General features: G+C 40.3%; 1 protein-coding gene across 3 annotated transcripts in view; it reads right to left on the reverse strand.

The window, feature by feature from the left end:
- The window catches only part of SHQ1 (SHQ1, H/ACA ribonucleoprotein assembly factor), a 100,579-nt gene that overhangs the window by 34,621 nt on the left and 49,547 nt on the right, over positions 1 to 16,411 (reverse strand). For all 3 annotated transcript variants that reach the window (XM_007076627.3, XM_042979423.1, XM_042979422.1), the window contains one exon: positions 8,065 to 8,185. In XM_007076627.3, coding sequence (XP_007076689.2) covers positions 8,065 to 8,185 — 121 coding nt within the window. The remainder of the gene's footprint in view (positions 1 to 8,064; positions 8,186 to 16,411) is intronic.

Consider the following 16,411-nt stretch of genomic DNA (forward strand, 5'->3'; position numbering starts at 1 on the left):
CTTTGCAAACTTCCAATGTTTATTCATAGATCATAATAATGATGCCTGCAGCACATGTAGAAGTAAAAATAATAAACGACTTATGTAATTCCAAATATCTAAAAATTATCAAAATATGTTAATACTACTGTTTTCAAGGTCTGGAATCTTGATGGTTGGAGTATTTGTATATATCAGCTATCTTAGTATCTCAGTAACACTTTACTACCTTTCAATAGCATTTAAGCTCTTGAAGAATCAAACTGTGCAAGAAACTGAACATTACTGATTCTTGAGTTCCAGTTCTTAGTAAAAACAAAACAAAACATGGTATTCTGGGATAGGAAAAACCATTGGGTAAAAATTAGGAAAAACCTAAATAAAATATGGACTGCAGTTTATAATAATGTATCAATAATGGTTCATTATTGATAGAAGACGTTAATCATAGGAGAACAGAGCGTAGGTTATCTGGGAACTCTGTATCATGTTCACAAACTTTCTAGAAATATAAAACCGTACCAAAATAAAAAGTTTACCTTTAAGAAAAAGTAGGGTAAAAATTACAAATAAGGAGGGGCGCCTGGCTGGCTCAGTCAGTTAATTAAGCATCCAACTTCAGCTCAGGTCATGATCTCGCGGTTTGTGAGCTTGAGCCCCGCGTCGGGCTCTGTGGTGACAGCTAAGAGCCTGGAGCCAGCTTCGGATTCTGTGTCTCCCGCTCTCTCTGCCCCCCTCCCCTCCCCCCCCCCCCCCCCCCCCGCTCACTCTCTGTCTCTCTCTCCTTCAAAAAGAAAGAAACATTAAAAAAAAAATTTACAAGAAAAACATAATAAGCAAAACAACTACAATAAAAAAAAAAGCCACAAAACTTTAACATTCAGGTACAGAATTCTTTTGCTAGTTTTCTCAATACACATAGTTGCAGAGAGCATTGGTATCTATACAAAGAGTTATTTTAGTCTGAAATCTGTAGGAACATTCATAATCCTATGATTTATTGGCACATTTCTTGTAAGAGAAGTCTAATGAAGAGCTACAGTCCCCAGTGGGCACTGCTGAACTACTGGTGATAAGGTAAAGAACCATTAAGTAAATCCTTTCCATATGAAACCCCACAGAAGGCATACAAGTGAATGAATATTGGCATGCACTAATCTTTTCTTATAGAGATAAAACCCACTCCCATCCAGGATGAATTTGTGGATTTAATTAAAAATAAACAGTAAAACCAAAGAGCAACTTGACATGCCAGAATAAGCACCTTACCAAGAATGATTTCAATTCCAGAGAGGTTTAACTTGCTTGAAATTATGCACAATTGTTTCTTGAAATTTCTATATGCTAATCATTAGCAGCTCATGTAACACTTAACATTTTACCATTTATCACAGAAGTAACTTCCCATACAAAAGTAAAACCACCTAGAGTGTCTGATTATTATGTGGTATGCCTGAATTTAACAGACCCCTGAAATCACCTGCAACACTGTACCTTTATTATGACTATCGGTGACATGGGTGACGGTAAAGTGTTAGGGTTCTTCCTCAGCTATGGCTCAGAACTGCATCATGGAATTACAGCAGTGTCTCTTAAGGTGTCCGCATGCCCCACATGCATCCCTCTCCAAAATGCCACTAGTGACAAAGTGGGCCCCAATGTCCTGCGTGTACCGCCTTACGGAGCATCCCTACCCCATGCCCACTGTGACCAAGGCAATTAGACCAGGAAGACACTGACTCGTGGTTGGGCCCACCATTCCTCCTCCCTTGGAATTACAAGCAAGGGACTCGTAGTTTACCTTTACTGAAACTAGGTACACATGAACTCAGCTGCGGAAACAGCCATTCTCGCCCATATGCATCAAAAGAGAAGGGTGGCAGCGACCTCCATGAGGAAGCAACACGAGAGACCACACGTCACCAGAGAGTAAGCTGACTGCTGTTACTTCTTCATCACTTGAGCTCATGAAGTCCAGCTGTACTCCCTGCACCTGGGTTCCAGAAGATAACCTAGAGCCTCCTAACAAAGTTGCTATGTTTACTATAAAAGTCTGAGTGGGTTTCTCTTGTGTAACCAAATGGGAGAAATAAGGATTTCAAATGTGGTTCTATTACCAAAACACTACGACCCCAAGCTAACTGTGAACTCTCTTATTCAGTAATAAAGAGATACTACGAGGACAGATAAAACTGATCTAAATGCAAAAAAGCCTTACATCCGTTCTCACCCTTCCAACACACCATAGCTACAACCAGGAAATCTGTTCATCATGTTACTTACATGTTTTACTCATCTACTCCTCTGCATGATGTTATTTTCCCAGCTTGGAACGGATCCATTCCTGATTATTATTATTATATTCATATGTGTAATAGCACTATGCAACTAGATACCGTTTTTTATGTTTTGCTATTTAGATCCCTTCTTTGTCCAAACTCTCTTCCATATATATTTTCCAGCTGTGATCCAAATGTTCCTGACTACTTCCTCACAGATATTCCTTAGAGACCTCAAATCGACATGTTCCCTCCCTCTCTCTTCCTTTCCAACCTACACCCTCTCTCCACTATTATTTAATTTCAGCAAATACACTTCAAATGGCCCAGTTAACTGGCCAAGTCAAAGTCTGGATCTTCTCTTTGATGCTTCCGCTTCTCCCTCTCCCCTCACATCCCATCATTACTAAGTCCTGGCTCATCCACCTCTCAAATATGACCACCAGTCTCCTTCCCTGCTCACTCCCCTGGCTTAGTCCACACCTTTTGCCAGCATCACCCACATCCTGATGAGGACTTCAGTCTTGAGTCTGAGCTCTGCCCCACTCAGTTCATTCCCTGGAAGGGGACCTGATGGCTCTTCCCAGAATCTGAATCTCATCACATCAGACACTGTATGGCTTAACCTCTTCAGTCACCCTGTACTCTCCCAGGACAAAGTCCAAGCATCTTCAAGTGGCCAAGGCTCCACATGAACTCCTTGGCCTCATTTCTTCCCTCTCATGCCTATACTGTGATCCATCCATACTGAGCTTTTGAGCTCTCTAAAAGAGTCATATTCTTCTGTCCCTACTGTCTGAAATTCTTTTTGCCCCAGCTTCCCCGGCTGCATCTGACCAACTCTTACTCGTCTTTCAGCTCTCAGCTTCAACTGTTCCTTCCAGAAGCTGTTTCCTCTATTCCAAGGCTAAACATGTGGCTTCCTAAGTGCTTCCACAGCATCCTTGCTTCCCCACTGCAGCCACTATCAGGCTACAGCACTGTGTTCCCCTTACATCTGTACTCCCCACTACAAGATCAGCTTTAAGATGGTGTGCCTCTCGTTCACCACAGTATCCCCATCGCCCACCTCAGGACCTAGCATATAGTAAGGCTCAATAATTAGTGGCTGAAAAAATAAGTAATTCCACTTTTACACTCAATGTTAACGTTCAACCTTGGCATTTGAGTTACCCCCATGCCCATGACTTTTGACAGGTGAACCAAGAACAAGAGAGAGCCAAAAGGAAGAGATCTGTGCTATTCTCAGGAGCATAACCTATCCCCTACCAAAGCACATACACAGAGGAAGCAGGTGAAACAGTATAAAGCAATGATGAGGTCCTAAGTTTTCTAGAATTTTAAGATTTCAGGGCTGAAATGGCTTATGTTCATTTACAACTGAGGACACTGAGGTCCAGGATTTATCAAATAAGATACAATGATTCAGTGGTAGAACAGTTTCCCTCTAAAAACTTTCCATATTAGTGTCCAAAGGGCCACAAAGTAAGATCTGGCGGGCAAAGTATGCTAAAAAGAAGTGAAAAGATAAATGGACCAAGTGTATAAAGCAGAGTAAACTATCAGTTCGACGCAAAGTGGTTCATTTCCTCAAAGACGTTTTTGTTCTTTTCTCCATAACCAACTACCTTAAAAAAACTATATTAGAAAAAGTATGATTTAAGACCTTCATGACTAGCTCAAACTGAGACTGAAAGACACCCAAGATTTTAGATTTTAATTTCAGTTTTTTAAAAAGAAGCAACCAAAATTTCTCCACGTAGCAACAACAAAATAATACCCTACTTGACCCCCTGTTTCAAAATATACCATGCATTAAAACCATGCACTATCACATTTTCTTCAGTGGGTGCATACTCCTTTTACAATGAGAAACAAATTGTTTAAAAAACATACTATGCTATGGATATTATGTGGTAAAGGAAAATTACTCATAGGGTACTATTATAAAGAGAAAACAAGTTACAAAATGACATGTGCACTATTACTTCCAATGGTTTAAAAATGCACTGGAAAATAGAGGAAATACTAAAATACTAACATTGGCTACATTAGATAAACTGACGAAAGTGACTTGCTCAAGCATTGCCGCCAATGAAAAGAAAGAACTGGCACATACACTACAGCTCATGCTTTTCTATCCACGTTTATATAAAAGGGTGTAAACTCTCAGAGGGTCAGAACAATCCCTGCTACTGCTAAGGAAGCCCACCAGGAAAGAAATCAAGGAAGGGAAAATCCACTGAATGTAGCTGGAAATGTCAATTAAAATAAGTAAGAGCCAATGCATAGTTTTTAGAGTGCTATGCTTTTTTCTTTTTTTTTTAAACGATGAAAAATACTCATTTAACTGGCTGTACTGAGTACCATTCAATTCAACAAAAACCTACTGTGCTCCCAAGGACTTTGACAGGCCCAGAGAGATGCTCATTCACATGGACTTTAAAATTGTAGAAGGGGAAAGAGATAAGCACTACAATTACTACAAAATGAGGCAGGCGTGAAATATGCCTACATGATCTTAAACCAAAAGCTAAGGCAACATCTAGGAGGAAGATGAGTGAGTCATTAACTCCTCTTCCAATAGAAAAAGCTCTCTAAATGGAGAACTTGTGTCTTCTGGCATTTTCCCCTCACATGCCATGGGTAAAGACAAACTGGTTATCTACAAGGCATAGCTGGGAAAACATGAAATCCAGATCCAGAAACTCTGAAACTATCACACACCTATCTCAGAGATGCTACATGACTTCAAGCAAATCACTTCCTCATGCTGCCACCCAGGGAGCATTTGCTGCAGTGACCACCATTCTCGAAACTTCCAATGACGCTTACGGTGAAGGATGGCAGGGGGTGTTCCTTTTCAGAAAGATAATTTGCAGACTTTAACGCAGAATAAGAATATAGGACCTTCAGTTTTGAAAATCTGCAAACATGCTCTACAAGACAAAGCCATCACAAGGAAAAAGAACTACACAGTATAAAGCAAAATGCAGGATAACTGTTATCCTAACTTTATTAATTGAATATAAGAATGACTTCGCAACCCAGTTCCAACAAGTTTTTGCCAAAGTGAATGTCAGACTATAAAAATGAAATGCTGTTCTTTGTGTTCATTAGAATTTAGCACTTGTCTGATATTGTAAATAAAATTTCAGTCTTTATAATCAAAATCATCGAATAGAAATTAAAGAAAATACAGAACTATTTTAAAACATAAAAATAGGGTGCAAGATCTCACTGATAAACCCTATGGGAAAGAAATAAACCAGAAGATGAATGGTGAGGAAGAAATTAGTTATGGAAATCATGAACATTCACTATAGTATAAATGATTTAGAGCCAAGACAGTTCAGGGTAAAGATGACCATGGAACCTCAATTATGTTACACTTGAAAAATTAAGGATTAAATCAGAAAACTGAATAAAAATCAGGTAAATGAACAAATGTATTATTTCAAGAGAAAGAAAAAAATAGCCAGATTCAACTAGAGTTAAAATGTAACACACAAAGTGAAAACAATACAGCCTGTTTAGGGAAAGGAAAGTTATGGTCAAATTGGTCAAGTCCAAAAAATTTTTCTAGGGTGCCTGGGTGGCTCAGTCGGTTCAACATCAGACTTCGGCTCAGGTCACGATCTCACGATCCGTGAGTTCGAGCACTGCATTGGGCTCTGTGCTGACCACCCAGAGCCTGGAGTCTGCTTCGGATTCTCCCTCTGTCTTTGCCCCTCCCCCATTCACACTCTATCTCTCAAATAATAAATAAATAATTAAAAAAAATTCTTTTCCAAAGTAATCTGAAGAGGGGCACCTGGGTGGCTCAGTCAATTAGCATCAGACTCTTGATTTTGGCTCAGTTCATGATCTCAAGGTTCATGGGTTCAAGCCCCACGTTGGGCTCCATGCTGTCAGTTCAGGGCCTGCTTGAGATTCTCTGTCTGCTTGGCTGTCTCTCCCCCCCTCTCTCAAAATAAATAAACATTAAAAAAAAAAAAAAAGTAATTTGAAGAGCTCCTGCTGGTATCCCTCTCCTGTCTCATTTCCCAATCCATTATCTCTTTGAAAAAATTAGTATTATCATAACAATTATTAGGAAGATAAGAATTTCATTTCATTTCCTGCAACTTAAAACCAAGGGAAAAAGGATTTTTTAAGCGCAAGGAGGTGTGGTAATCCCCACATGCACACAGGGGCACATGCCCTTCTACTTTAATGGAACACAATCTTTTCTCTAGTTAATGAGGAATGCCATAGAGAAAGGAGGCACTCCTAGAAATGGGATCCTCACAACAAACCTCAGTGCTCACTGCATGTTTATAAAATCCTCACCCTGAAGGGAACAAGAAAAATCTAAACCCACACAAATAGACTATTTCAATTTAATTTTATTATGAAAACAACAGGAAATGGCAGCAGGGTACCTGACAAGCTCAATTAGCAGGAGGATCAAACGGGAGTGATGACACGCCATGATGACCTCAGGGGTCAAAGATGCAATTCTCCATCTGGAGCCATTGAGATTTCCACCACAGACACCACCACCACCTGCCGTATGGTATTAGGCGTTATGCTGAGCAGATCGTCAGCTTTTCCCGACCACAGGTATGGCCACAAGGTTTTCTCATCTCACTCGGCATTAGGGCTGCTTCCCCGTGAACAGAGGCCAAAAGTGAATTCTATATAATGGCTCACTCAAAACAGGCATTAAAGGCATGCTAAAGCACTCATTTACCAATCACAGCAACAGTACAACTGTCGTGGCTGTTTTTCTTCTAAGTCACGAGTGATACTGTGCCACCATTCCCCATAACCCGTAAGAAGCGTTCTCATCAACAGCTCTGTTTGTATGCTCTCAGTTAATCGTCTCCTGCTACTGAAATGGTTAATTTGCATACATCTGTTGAACCTCTTCACAAAAGTTCAGTTTTTAAGTTTATTTTTATTTAAGACAGAGACAGGAAGCAAGTAGGGGAGGGGCAGTGAGAGACAGGAAACAGAGGATCCAAAGTGGGCTCTGCACTGACAGCAGTGAGCCAGATGCAGGGCTCAAACTCATGAACCGTGAGATCATGATCTGAGCCGAAGTCAAGTGTTGGATGCCTAACCAAATGAGCCACCCAGGTACCCTAAAAGCTCACCTCCTTTTAAACTTAATAAACTTATTAAACTCCCTCTCTGAGGGAGGAAATGGTAAACGCTTTTTTAAAATCTTACATACCATGTGCAAGGAGCCTATTTGTGAGAGTTCAGACCCGTAGATACCTGTGTTACCAAGAATCATCACATGAAGCATTGAAGGTTGTACTTTTTATACTCTGTGTAACAGATTCTGTAAGCCAGTGGTTCGCCAATGAGTGTACAACTCTCACCAGGATGACGGCTGATTAGGCTGGTGTCTTAATGGAGTTTGCACAAGGTGCCCCCACATGCATACACACACACTCATAGCCCACTGTGAGTACACCAAAGACACAAGTCTGGACACCCACGTACGAAATCTTGAGATTTCATATTGGACAGTCAATAGCATAGCCACAACCAATCAGAACTGTCTGTTCTCACATCTACTTTCTAGGCTATAACCATGTTTTCCAGTAAAATTTTTACCATCTGTACCTTTCCCAAGGCCAATTCGCCAAGCTCCCCATGTTGATCTAGTCACTTTTTAAAGCATTTGGTATCTAGATGGGGTATTCTTTTTCATTACAACTTGTCTCCCAAGCTATTTCATTTTCTTCCTCCTGGGTCAGGAGGTATTCCAGAAATGGGGGCATGTAAAATTCATAAGTAACTCAAAACTTACTTGGCTTTCTGAATCCACACACAGTAGTCTGAGATGTAGAGATCATTCAGAATGTAAGCTGGGTCATTTTCCTGAAAAATTTTGTGAACATCCAGTAGACATTTTAAAACTGCACTTTTACCTAAAGGAAATTTTTAAAAAATCAAGTCATTCATAAGAAAAAACATTTGATTATCTTAAACTGAGAAAACCAGATACTGCAAGGTAACATACATATATCAGTTAAGAAACTTAACCATGTTTCTAGAATATTTTTAACACTCCTTTATTGCATAAAATCTTATCAGTACTATAAAGCCCAAAGCTCTTTATTTCCTTCATTAAGAATTATGAGTAGGAGCACCTGCGGGGGGGGGGGGGGTGTGCTCAGCTCAGTTGGTCGAGCATCCAACTTGGGCTCAGGTCATGATCTTACGGTTTGTGAGTTCAAGCTCCACATGGGGCTCTGTGCAGACAGTGTAGATCCTGCTTGGGATTCTCTCTCTCCCTCTCTCCTGAAAAGTAGGTGCTCTTTCAGGGTGCATGCTACAAACTGAGAAAGAGGGATTAAGAGCCCCACATCAGGCTCTGTGCTGACAGCTCAGAGCCTGGAGCCTGCTTAGGATTCTGTGTCTCCCTCTCTCTGCCCATCCTCCTCTCAATCTCTGTCTCTCCCCCCGCCCTCTCTCTCTCTGTCTTTTTCTCTCAAAAATAAACAAACATTAAAAAAAAGAATTATGAGTAATTCTTATGCTCTATTTCTATAGCAGATTAACTGTGGTTACCATAAAAACACTATGAAATACAACTAGGTACAAGGAAAGTTCTCCAAACTAAATGAATATTTAAAGGCACCATAGTTTTAATTATAAAATGTTCTTCTAATTCAAGCTTTCAAAACACCATGAAAAATTATATTCTGGTTTTTAAGCCTCTTTATTTCTTATGTCAACATTTTTTGTCAAGGAGTTATCTGGTATTAGCTTAAAATTTTTTCACCTTAAAGAACTGAGGAAAATTGAGGCTGAAAACTAAAATATCACAGCACTCATTCAAAAATAAGCTGACAAAATCTCTTGGAAAAAAGCCTTCAAGTACTAAAGTCTTGTTCAATCTAATTACTTCCTCCTGGTTAGTGAATGAACCTAGTTTTAACGCCACCAAAAGCTTACCAAAGGAACCTTTGACAACTCAACAACAAGTCCCTAGGTGTCCCAACTTCATGACATTCCCTGAAATGTGTAAACTATGAGGCAAATTACTAAATGTATAGTAGCCCCACCTCCTCTGATCAGTAAAATACAGCATTTTCAGTTTAACAGTTCCATTCATATCTTTACAGTCCTGAAACATAAAAATACTGTCTATTGATTTCCTGAAGATATTGGATATGCTTTCATCAACATTTCCCAGTTGACTTTTAGACAGGATAAAAGAATCATGAGCTAGATAATGACATCTCAAGGTGCCAAAATTGCTGCCACTAAAATTTTAACACAATTAACACCAGAAAATACACTTCAAAAGAGCAGGGACTTCTGTTTTATTTAGGGATTAGTCCCCAATACCTAGAACAGAACCTTGGAGCAGCAGACTGTCAATTTCAGCATCTTAAGAATGAGTGAATGAATGAATGACACAGTTCTCACGTGCCTTACACCCTTGCAATTCCTCTCATCCACAGCACCACACACCAGCCCTGAGGATTCTTCCTGGATATGCCCTTGTAGCTGCCCTTTCCCCACAACTCCCTGGGCAATTATCCTCACCTGTACTCTCAACACCTCATGCCTGGATTATAATATCTTCCTCCTCCTCCCTTGCATTCCAGACTGTCCTTCTAGACCTCTGACACACTTTTTTATGCACTGCTTTCCTCAAGTCCCCTCTCTGTACATGCTTTCAAAGTCCTGTGCTCAACTGGCTCCCACACCTGCCATGCCTTTTCTAATCCACTCCAATGAATAACATCTCAGCCTGCCTTCACGGCCTAGCATTAAGACTTCACCCTTCAGGGAGCCTCGGCTCACTTCCTAGTCTTCAGAGCTCTTTACTGAACCCTGCAAAGGAATGTGGAAAAGAAAGAGATGATTCTCCCCATAGCCCCCCTGCTCATTTCACAGAAGCAGAACTTGAGGCTCAAGGTTGATAAGGTATTCACAGGATCCAAATTCTGAACTCATCAGCTTGCAGTGAGCCACCGTGCTACACTACCCATACGTTCGTGGCCCACTCCGTCTACAGCACACTTTTATTACTCAGGAGTTAAATAGTACGTTCAAAGCAGGAGCCGTCACTTATTCAAAAATTTTAACTATGTGGCTTCCTCACGTGCAGATGGGAAGAATGCCAATAAAAACCTCAATGCTCAAGTGGGTAAGAGAAACAAATACTTTGAAGGCCTAAAACTATATTTGGCTAAGTCACGGCCAGAACTGTGATATATCAGAGTGGCCCAGATTAACTATATCAAATGACTCATGTGAATCCCCCCACGGTAGGCCTATTTTCATTACATGCCTATGTAATGCTGTATGCACAGTTTGATGACAGGAGGCACGAAATACAATCAAAACTCACAGAAGTGATGAAACCAAGTTAGCCACATTAACCCAAGAAGAAAAAAAATCGAGAACTAACTAAAGTGTAAGAATGTGTTTTAATGTTTATGTGAGAGAGAGAGAGAGAGAGAGAGAACATGAGGGGGGAAGGGCAGAGAGAGAATCTTAAGCAGGCCCCACTCTAAGTACAGAGCTCCATGCAGGGCTTGATCCCACAAACCAGGAGATCGTGACCTAGGCTGAAATCAAGAGTCAGAGGCTAAAATGACTGAGGCACCCAGGCGCCCCTAAAGTCTAAGGATTTCTCAAACAGTTTTAATTGCCACAGAGAAGAAAATGTCAGGGTAAGCATATGCCAATTTCTTACTTTCTTTCTCTCTCTTTTATGGGGGGCAGGGGTCCAGGGAGAAGGAGTTTACTTTTATAACTACCAACTGAAAGTTTTAAAAAGTTAACCATGTATCTTTACCAAAAACAGACACACACACACCCCGAAATCAGAAACGAAAAAGTATTTACTTTAAACTTACAAAAGCCCTTCTACAGTGTGACACCCCAGAATACTGTCAAGCCGATTAATAGAAAGTGCAGGATTTGGGGGGGGGGGGGGAGGCAGAGACAGCGCCTGGGTGGCTCAGCAGGTTAAGAGACCAACTCTTGATTTTGGCTCAAGTCATGATCTCATGGTTTGGGAGTTGGAGCCCCGCATCAGGCTCTGTGCTGACAGTGCAGAGCCTTATTGAGATTCTCTCTCTACCACCCCTCCCCCGTTTCTTCCCCCCTTGTGTTCTCTCTCTCTGAAAATAAGTAAACTTAAAAAAAAATGCAGGATTTGGAGCAAGACCTCACAGTAAATAATTCAGCAAGTGAAGTAAAATGGGAAAAATGGGAGATGCACTGGCTTGAAGGATGGTGTGAAATGGAGCAGAAAGGAGACATAAAATGGGGTAGATTCAGGGAACAACAAGAAAAGATCATTAGACTGGAGCAGATGGGAAATGGGGAGAGTAGGCAGGTGAGTTGGGAAGAAGAGTGCAACCAGGGATGGGGAGACAAGTGTCCTAAGGATGAGGTGCGCAGGCCTAGACACAGCTGTGCAAGGATAAGAGGCCTGACTCCAAGGATTTTTACTAAGATTTTACTAAGGTCATGTATTTAATGAAAATCCATAGCAACCACTCCCCTAATGAAATTCTATAGCTTCCGTTAGGAGAGATGCCTAAAGTAAGGTTGCCCCCCTGCTAAGGGCCATGGGCAAATTCACATCTTCATTATCACAGAAGAATAATAATACAAGAAATGTCAAAAATAATCTTTTTTTTTTTTTTCCCAACGTTTTTTATTTATTTTTGGGACAGAGAGAGACAGAGCATGAACGGGGGAGGGTCAGAGAGAGGGAGACACAGAATCGGAAACAGGCTCCAGGCTCCGAGCCATCAGCCCAGAGCCTGACGCAGGGCTCGAACTCACGGACCGCGAGATCGTGACCTGGCTGAAGTCGGACGCTTAACCGACTGCGCCACCCAGGCGCCCCAATAATCTTTTTTTTTTTAAAGAGAAGTTACATTGTACCTGCATGTTTTAATCCCTACTTTCTTTAAAAAAAAACAAAGGCAAATACACATAGAAAAAAACCCTTAAACATATATACACTTGAATCATATTACAGTTTGTCTCTACATTCACTGAACATATCTAAGTGCCTGTGTGTGCCCACCACTGTTTTACATGTGGGATTACAGTTGTTGCTGCTGCTTTAAACTTTCCCGTTTTCAAGCTTCTCCACAATAAACATTTATTTAACAAAAAGTTAGACACACTTGGCCACACAGCCAACCCTTGAAATAGTGGCAAGAATGCTAAAAAGTTTTAATTCATATTTAAATTTTCTTTAAGTTGTAGTTTTGAACCACAGAGAGGCAACATTTAGATCAGGTAATTTTAGAAAATCACATGCAAGGCAGTTTTGAAAAGAAAAGTTGTGCGTTCCCCAAAAGCCGTGTTGTCACTGCAGGTCTCATTCAAAGTATTTTCACGGTAAGCTGTGTGACAAAAAAAGGTAAAAGAGAACTGGGCTACTGGCAGTTGACAATCTAGAACAATAAGCACATTTAAATTATCCTCTCCCCAACAATGTGTATTGTTACCCCAAGGTCATACTTGATCTCTTTTGTTCCCACTAAACCACCACAGACTACAGCCACACAGCCAAGAGATTCAGGAAGCTTGCAGGTTTTTTCTGTCTCTGTTGTATTGACTGTTTTCTCTCAGGTTGTCAACCACTTATCTAACAGATATCAGCAAAGAAAAAAACTGGCCTTGCTCCAAGCTGTGACAGGACCAGTGGCCAGAAGCCTTTGGGGACTCAAAGTACCTGGCTCCTGAGGGGCTTCACCCAGTTGTGGGCTCATCACAGAGCATACAGGTATAAAAAAACTTCTCAGGCCTCAGTCTGAGAGCATTTTTTCTGCTGAACGGGACTGGAGAAAATTGACCATTTTCAGCTAGTTCGCTGCCTGGTCCAAAGCAGGAAAAAAAAAGAAGGTGCTTTGCACAGTAACCACAGTAACTACTGTCACTACAGCAATGCCCTAACAGGCCTCTCCAAGATGTTGTATCTCCAGAGAGTTAGGGATTCTCCAGATAGACGTGGTCTTTCCTTAAGCCAACAGTAACCATGGAAGAAAGGCTTCTGGGACCAAGATCTCTTGTTCATTTGCGAAGGCAGTTTAAAATCAGTATCCTGGTATTATAAATGACAAGGGCCATGAACGTTTTACCTCAGGAAAAATGCACAATAGCAACAAAGAGAAACATAAAGAAAACAGGGATGCCAGTCAACAAGCAGGTGGGCAGTGAACAGTATTTAACACATTCTCTGGCTACTCATTCTCCAGCTTTCCTTTAAACAGTAGGTAAACTAAGAGCAGTGTTTTCCTGTTCTGACATATGTGGCATTTCAGGTTTATAGATCTTAAAAGAGAAACAAGACTAAGCTATTCTAAACTAGAAGACACTGGCTACTTGAAATCTCCCTATTAATAGATCAGGTTTGGCAATAATGTCTTACCGACAGACCAGCTCATGGTTGTAAGCACTTAAAAGACAGGGCTCCCATCACTAAGAGATTATCAGAATAGTGGATTTTTTTTTTTTTTTTTTTTTTTTTTTTGCTGGCTAAAAGTCAGCAAAAGAAAAAACTATCAATTGCTAACTCTATATAGTAAGACCTAAATTTCTTTTCAACTACTGATACATTACAGCTACTATATGGCTGTTGTTTTCTGAGTATCTAGTTCTACCCTTTAGAGTTTTGAGCTACACAAGACAAGAGGCCAATCAGAGTAAAGGAAAAAGAGGTAGTTACTGGGAATACTTGAAGGGAAACACTGCTTGGTATTTATTTATAAAATCATCTCAAAATAAAAGCCAACAATGCTATCATCTTAAAATGCACAACTTAGTAGATATCAGTTAGATTGCTGGGATTTTGATGAGACCACATTATCAGGAGGGATAACTTATGAATTACTTCTAACATTAATTTTCATAGATTATTAACCATAAAAAGGGATGATAGGGTAATGGTGTCAAATTAATCAAAATTAAGAGAATCAAAGTGTGGTAATTTGCTTCAATACCAGGCCCTGTTAGGAAGTAGCTTAAAGTCAAGTCCCTAACAATTAACACAAACATACATTAAATTCAGCTTTAAGAAAGCTTTTCAATCCATTTTATCGGGGGTTTTTTTTTATTCTCAAATTCCGCATATAGCTATTTAGGCTCTTGCATTTGGGAGTTGTAGTAAGAAACACGTATGAAGCAATAAGAGTTACTATTTTGAGCACAATTTATAATCCTGTGCCAGTTTTTTAAACACTGTTAGTTCTTAGAATTACATGTATTGTTATTATAGCTACAAACAAAATTGACACAAAGCAAACAAACACTTTGTAGATACTTCTTTTGCCTGGGGAAAACAACCCCAAGTGCGACCCCAATTCACCATCAAGTCTCAAATCAGGCAGTACCTCTTCTAGGAAGAGGATTCCAACACTCCCTCAGGTTGGTGCCAGATGGCTGGCACATCTAATATGGGAGTTAGTAGCTACCTACCTGCTCTACACCGAGTACTTTCCACACATTACATCATTTAACCCTTCCAATTAGGTACTTCCTTCCTCACTTCATAAAGAAAAGTGAGGCTCAAGGACATGGAGCTGGCCAAGATGACAGTTAGGAAGCAACTGTAGGATTTGAAAGTAAGGCAGGAGTTGAAAATAAGTACTTCTGCCTCCCAGCCACCATATGCAATAAATACCGTGTCAGTATTTATCACCTGGTGTGGTGAACTCCTGGACAGCAAAAGAAACATGGCACCTCCTCACCTTTCTTCCCTGGGCTAGCACAGTGTCTGACAAACTGCAGGAGTCTGTTCAATAAGGCTAGTTGTTAATGTGGTCTGGAGTACATAAAGCCCAAGTTTAGAAACATCTGGCCAAACTGCTCAGTTAGTGTCTAGTTGTCAAACCTGTATGTGATCTATGGATTTATGTCATTAAGTCACAACAAATGTGAGATACACAGTTTATCTGTGCCTTCCCTTATTACGTCTATTCCCTGACAAGAAAGAACGCAGCTGTGCCAACTTCCTCGTATCACTGTACCATCAAAAGTTCAAGTAATAGATTTAACCCAAGGCTGCCTTTTGCCTTTTCTGCTCTAACAATTCCTACAAGGTTTGCTGGTTTGAAAGGACAGCCTTGACATTAACTCCATTTTCCTTCAAGTCACCTGTCAAAGTAGTGGTTGCTTCAGTCTAGAAATACATAGCAGGATGTCATCAAAATTGCATAATGGAGGCATGACTAATTTCTAATTTCTTCTGAAATTAAGAACTGGGCATCCAAATTTAAGATAGAACATTAAAAAAAAAAAAACCTTTCTACAAAGATAGAAAAGGTTAAAAAGCTGAAGATTCGTGGAAAAAAGCTCTGGAAACAGTTGCTTTTATTATTTTTTTTTTAATTTTTTTTTTAACGTTTATTTATTTTTGAGACAGAGAGAGACAGAGCATGAACGGGGGAGGGGCAGAGAGAGAGGGAGACACAGAATTGGAAGCAGGCTCCAGGCTCTGAGCCATCACCCCAGAGCCCGACGCAGGGCTCGAACTCACTGACTGCAAGATCGTGACCTGAGCTGAAGTCGGACGCTTAACTGACTGAGCCACCCAGGCGCCCCTGGAAACAGTTGCTTTTAAATCTAAACCTTTAAAAAAAATAAGAAGAATCTAAAATTTTGTAATTCTGTGGGCAAAACGTCAACTGTTGCACCTTATGAGTACAGCATGTATCTCAATGCCTGTTAGTTCAATTTCAAATAAATTTTTATTGTTGACTATTCACACTATGAGACTTTATTTTTCCAATAGATACTACCTAATAGTCACAGTTCTGACTCATTCTATGGATTTAATTTAGTTTAGAACTGGGAAAGCTAAAACTGTGCATAAAGTCAAAAAGAACATATAGGACGAAAGACAAGTGGATTCCGCAAATGGCTCATAGGAAGAAAAAACAAACCCAGCCTGAAAAGCCTTCTGAGTCCCTTCTGGGGATATGACCTAGGGAGGAGTACCTCAAGAGAGGAATTCCCAAACCTCAGGAAGACAGCAATGTGCTACAGTGACAGCATGCTTACTGCTAAATGAGGTGCACGCTGGTAGAACTGAGTTACACTTCTTTACATTTTAATCAAGTATAACAAATATAATTTAGTAAAAATGGCTAGGTATCTGTATCTACATG

Source organism: Panthera tigris, chromosome A2, assembly GCF_018350195.1.
Source record: "Panthera tigris isolate Pti1 chromosome A2, P.tigris_Pti1_mat1.1, whole genome shotgun sequence".
In the NCBI taxonomy this organism is placed as follows: domain Eukaryota; kingdom Metazoa; phylum Chordata; class Mammalia; order Carnivora; family Felidae; genus Panthera; species Panthera tigris.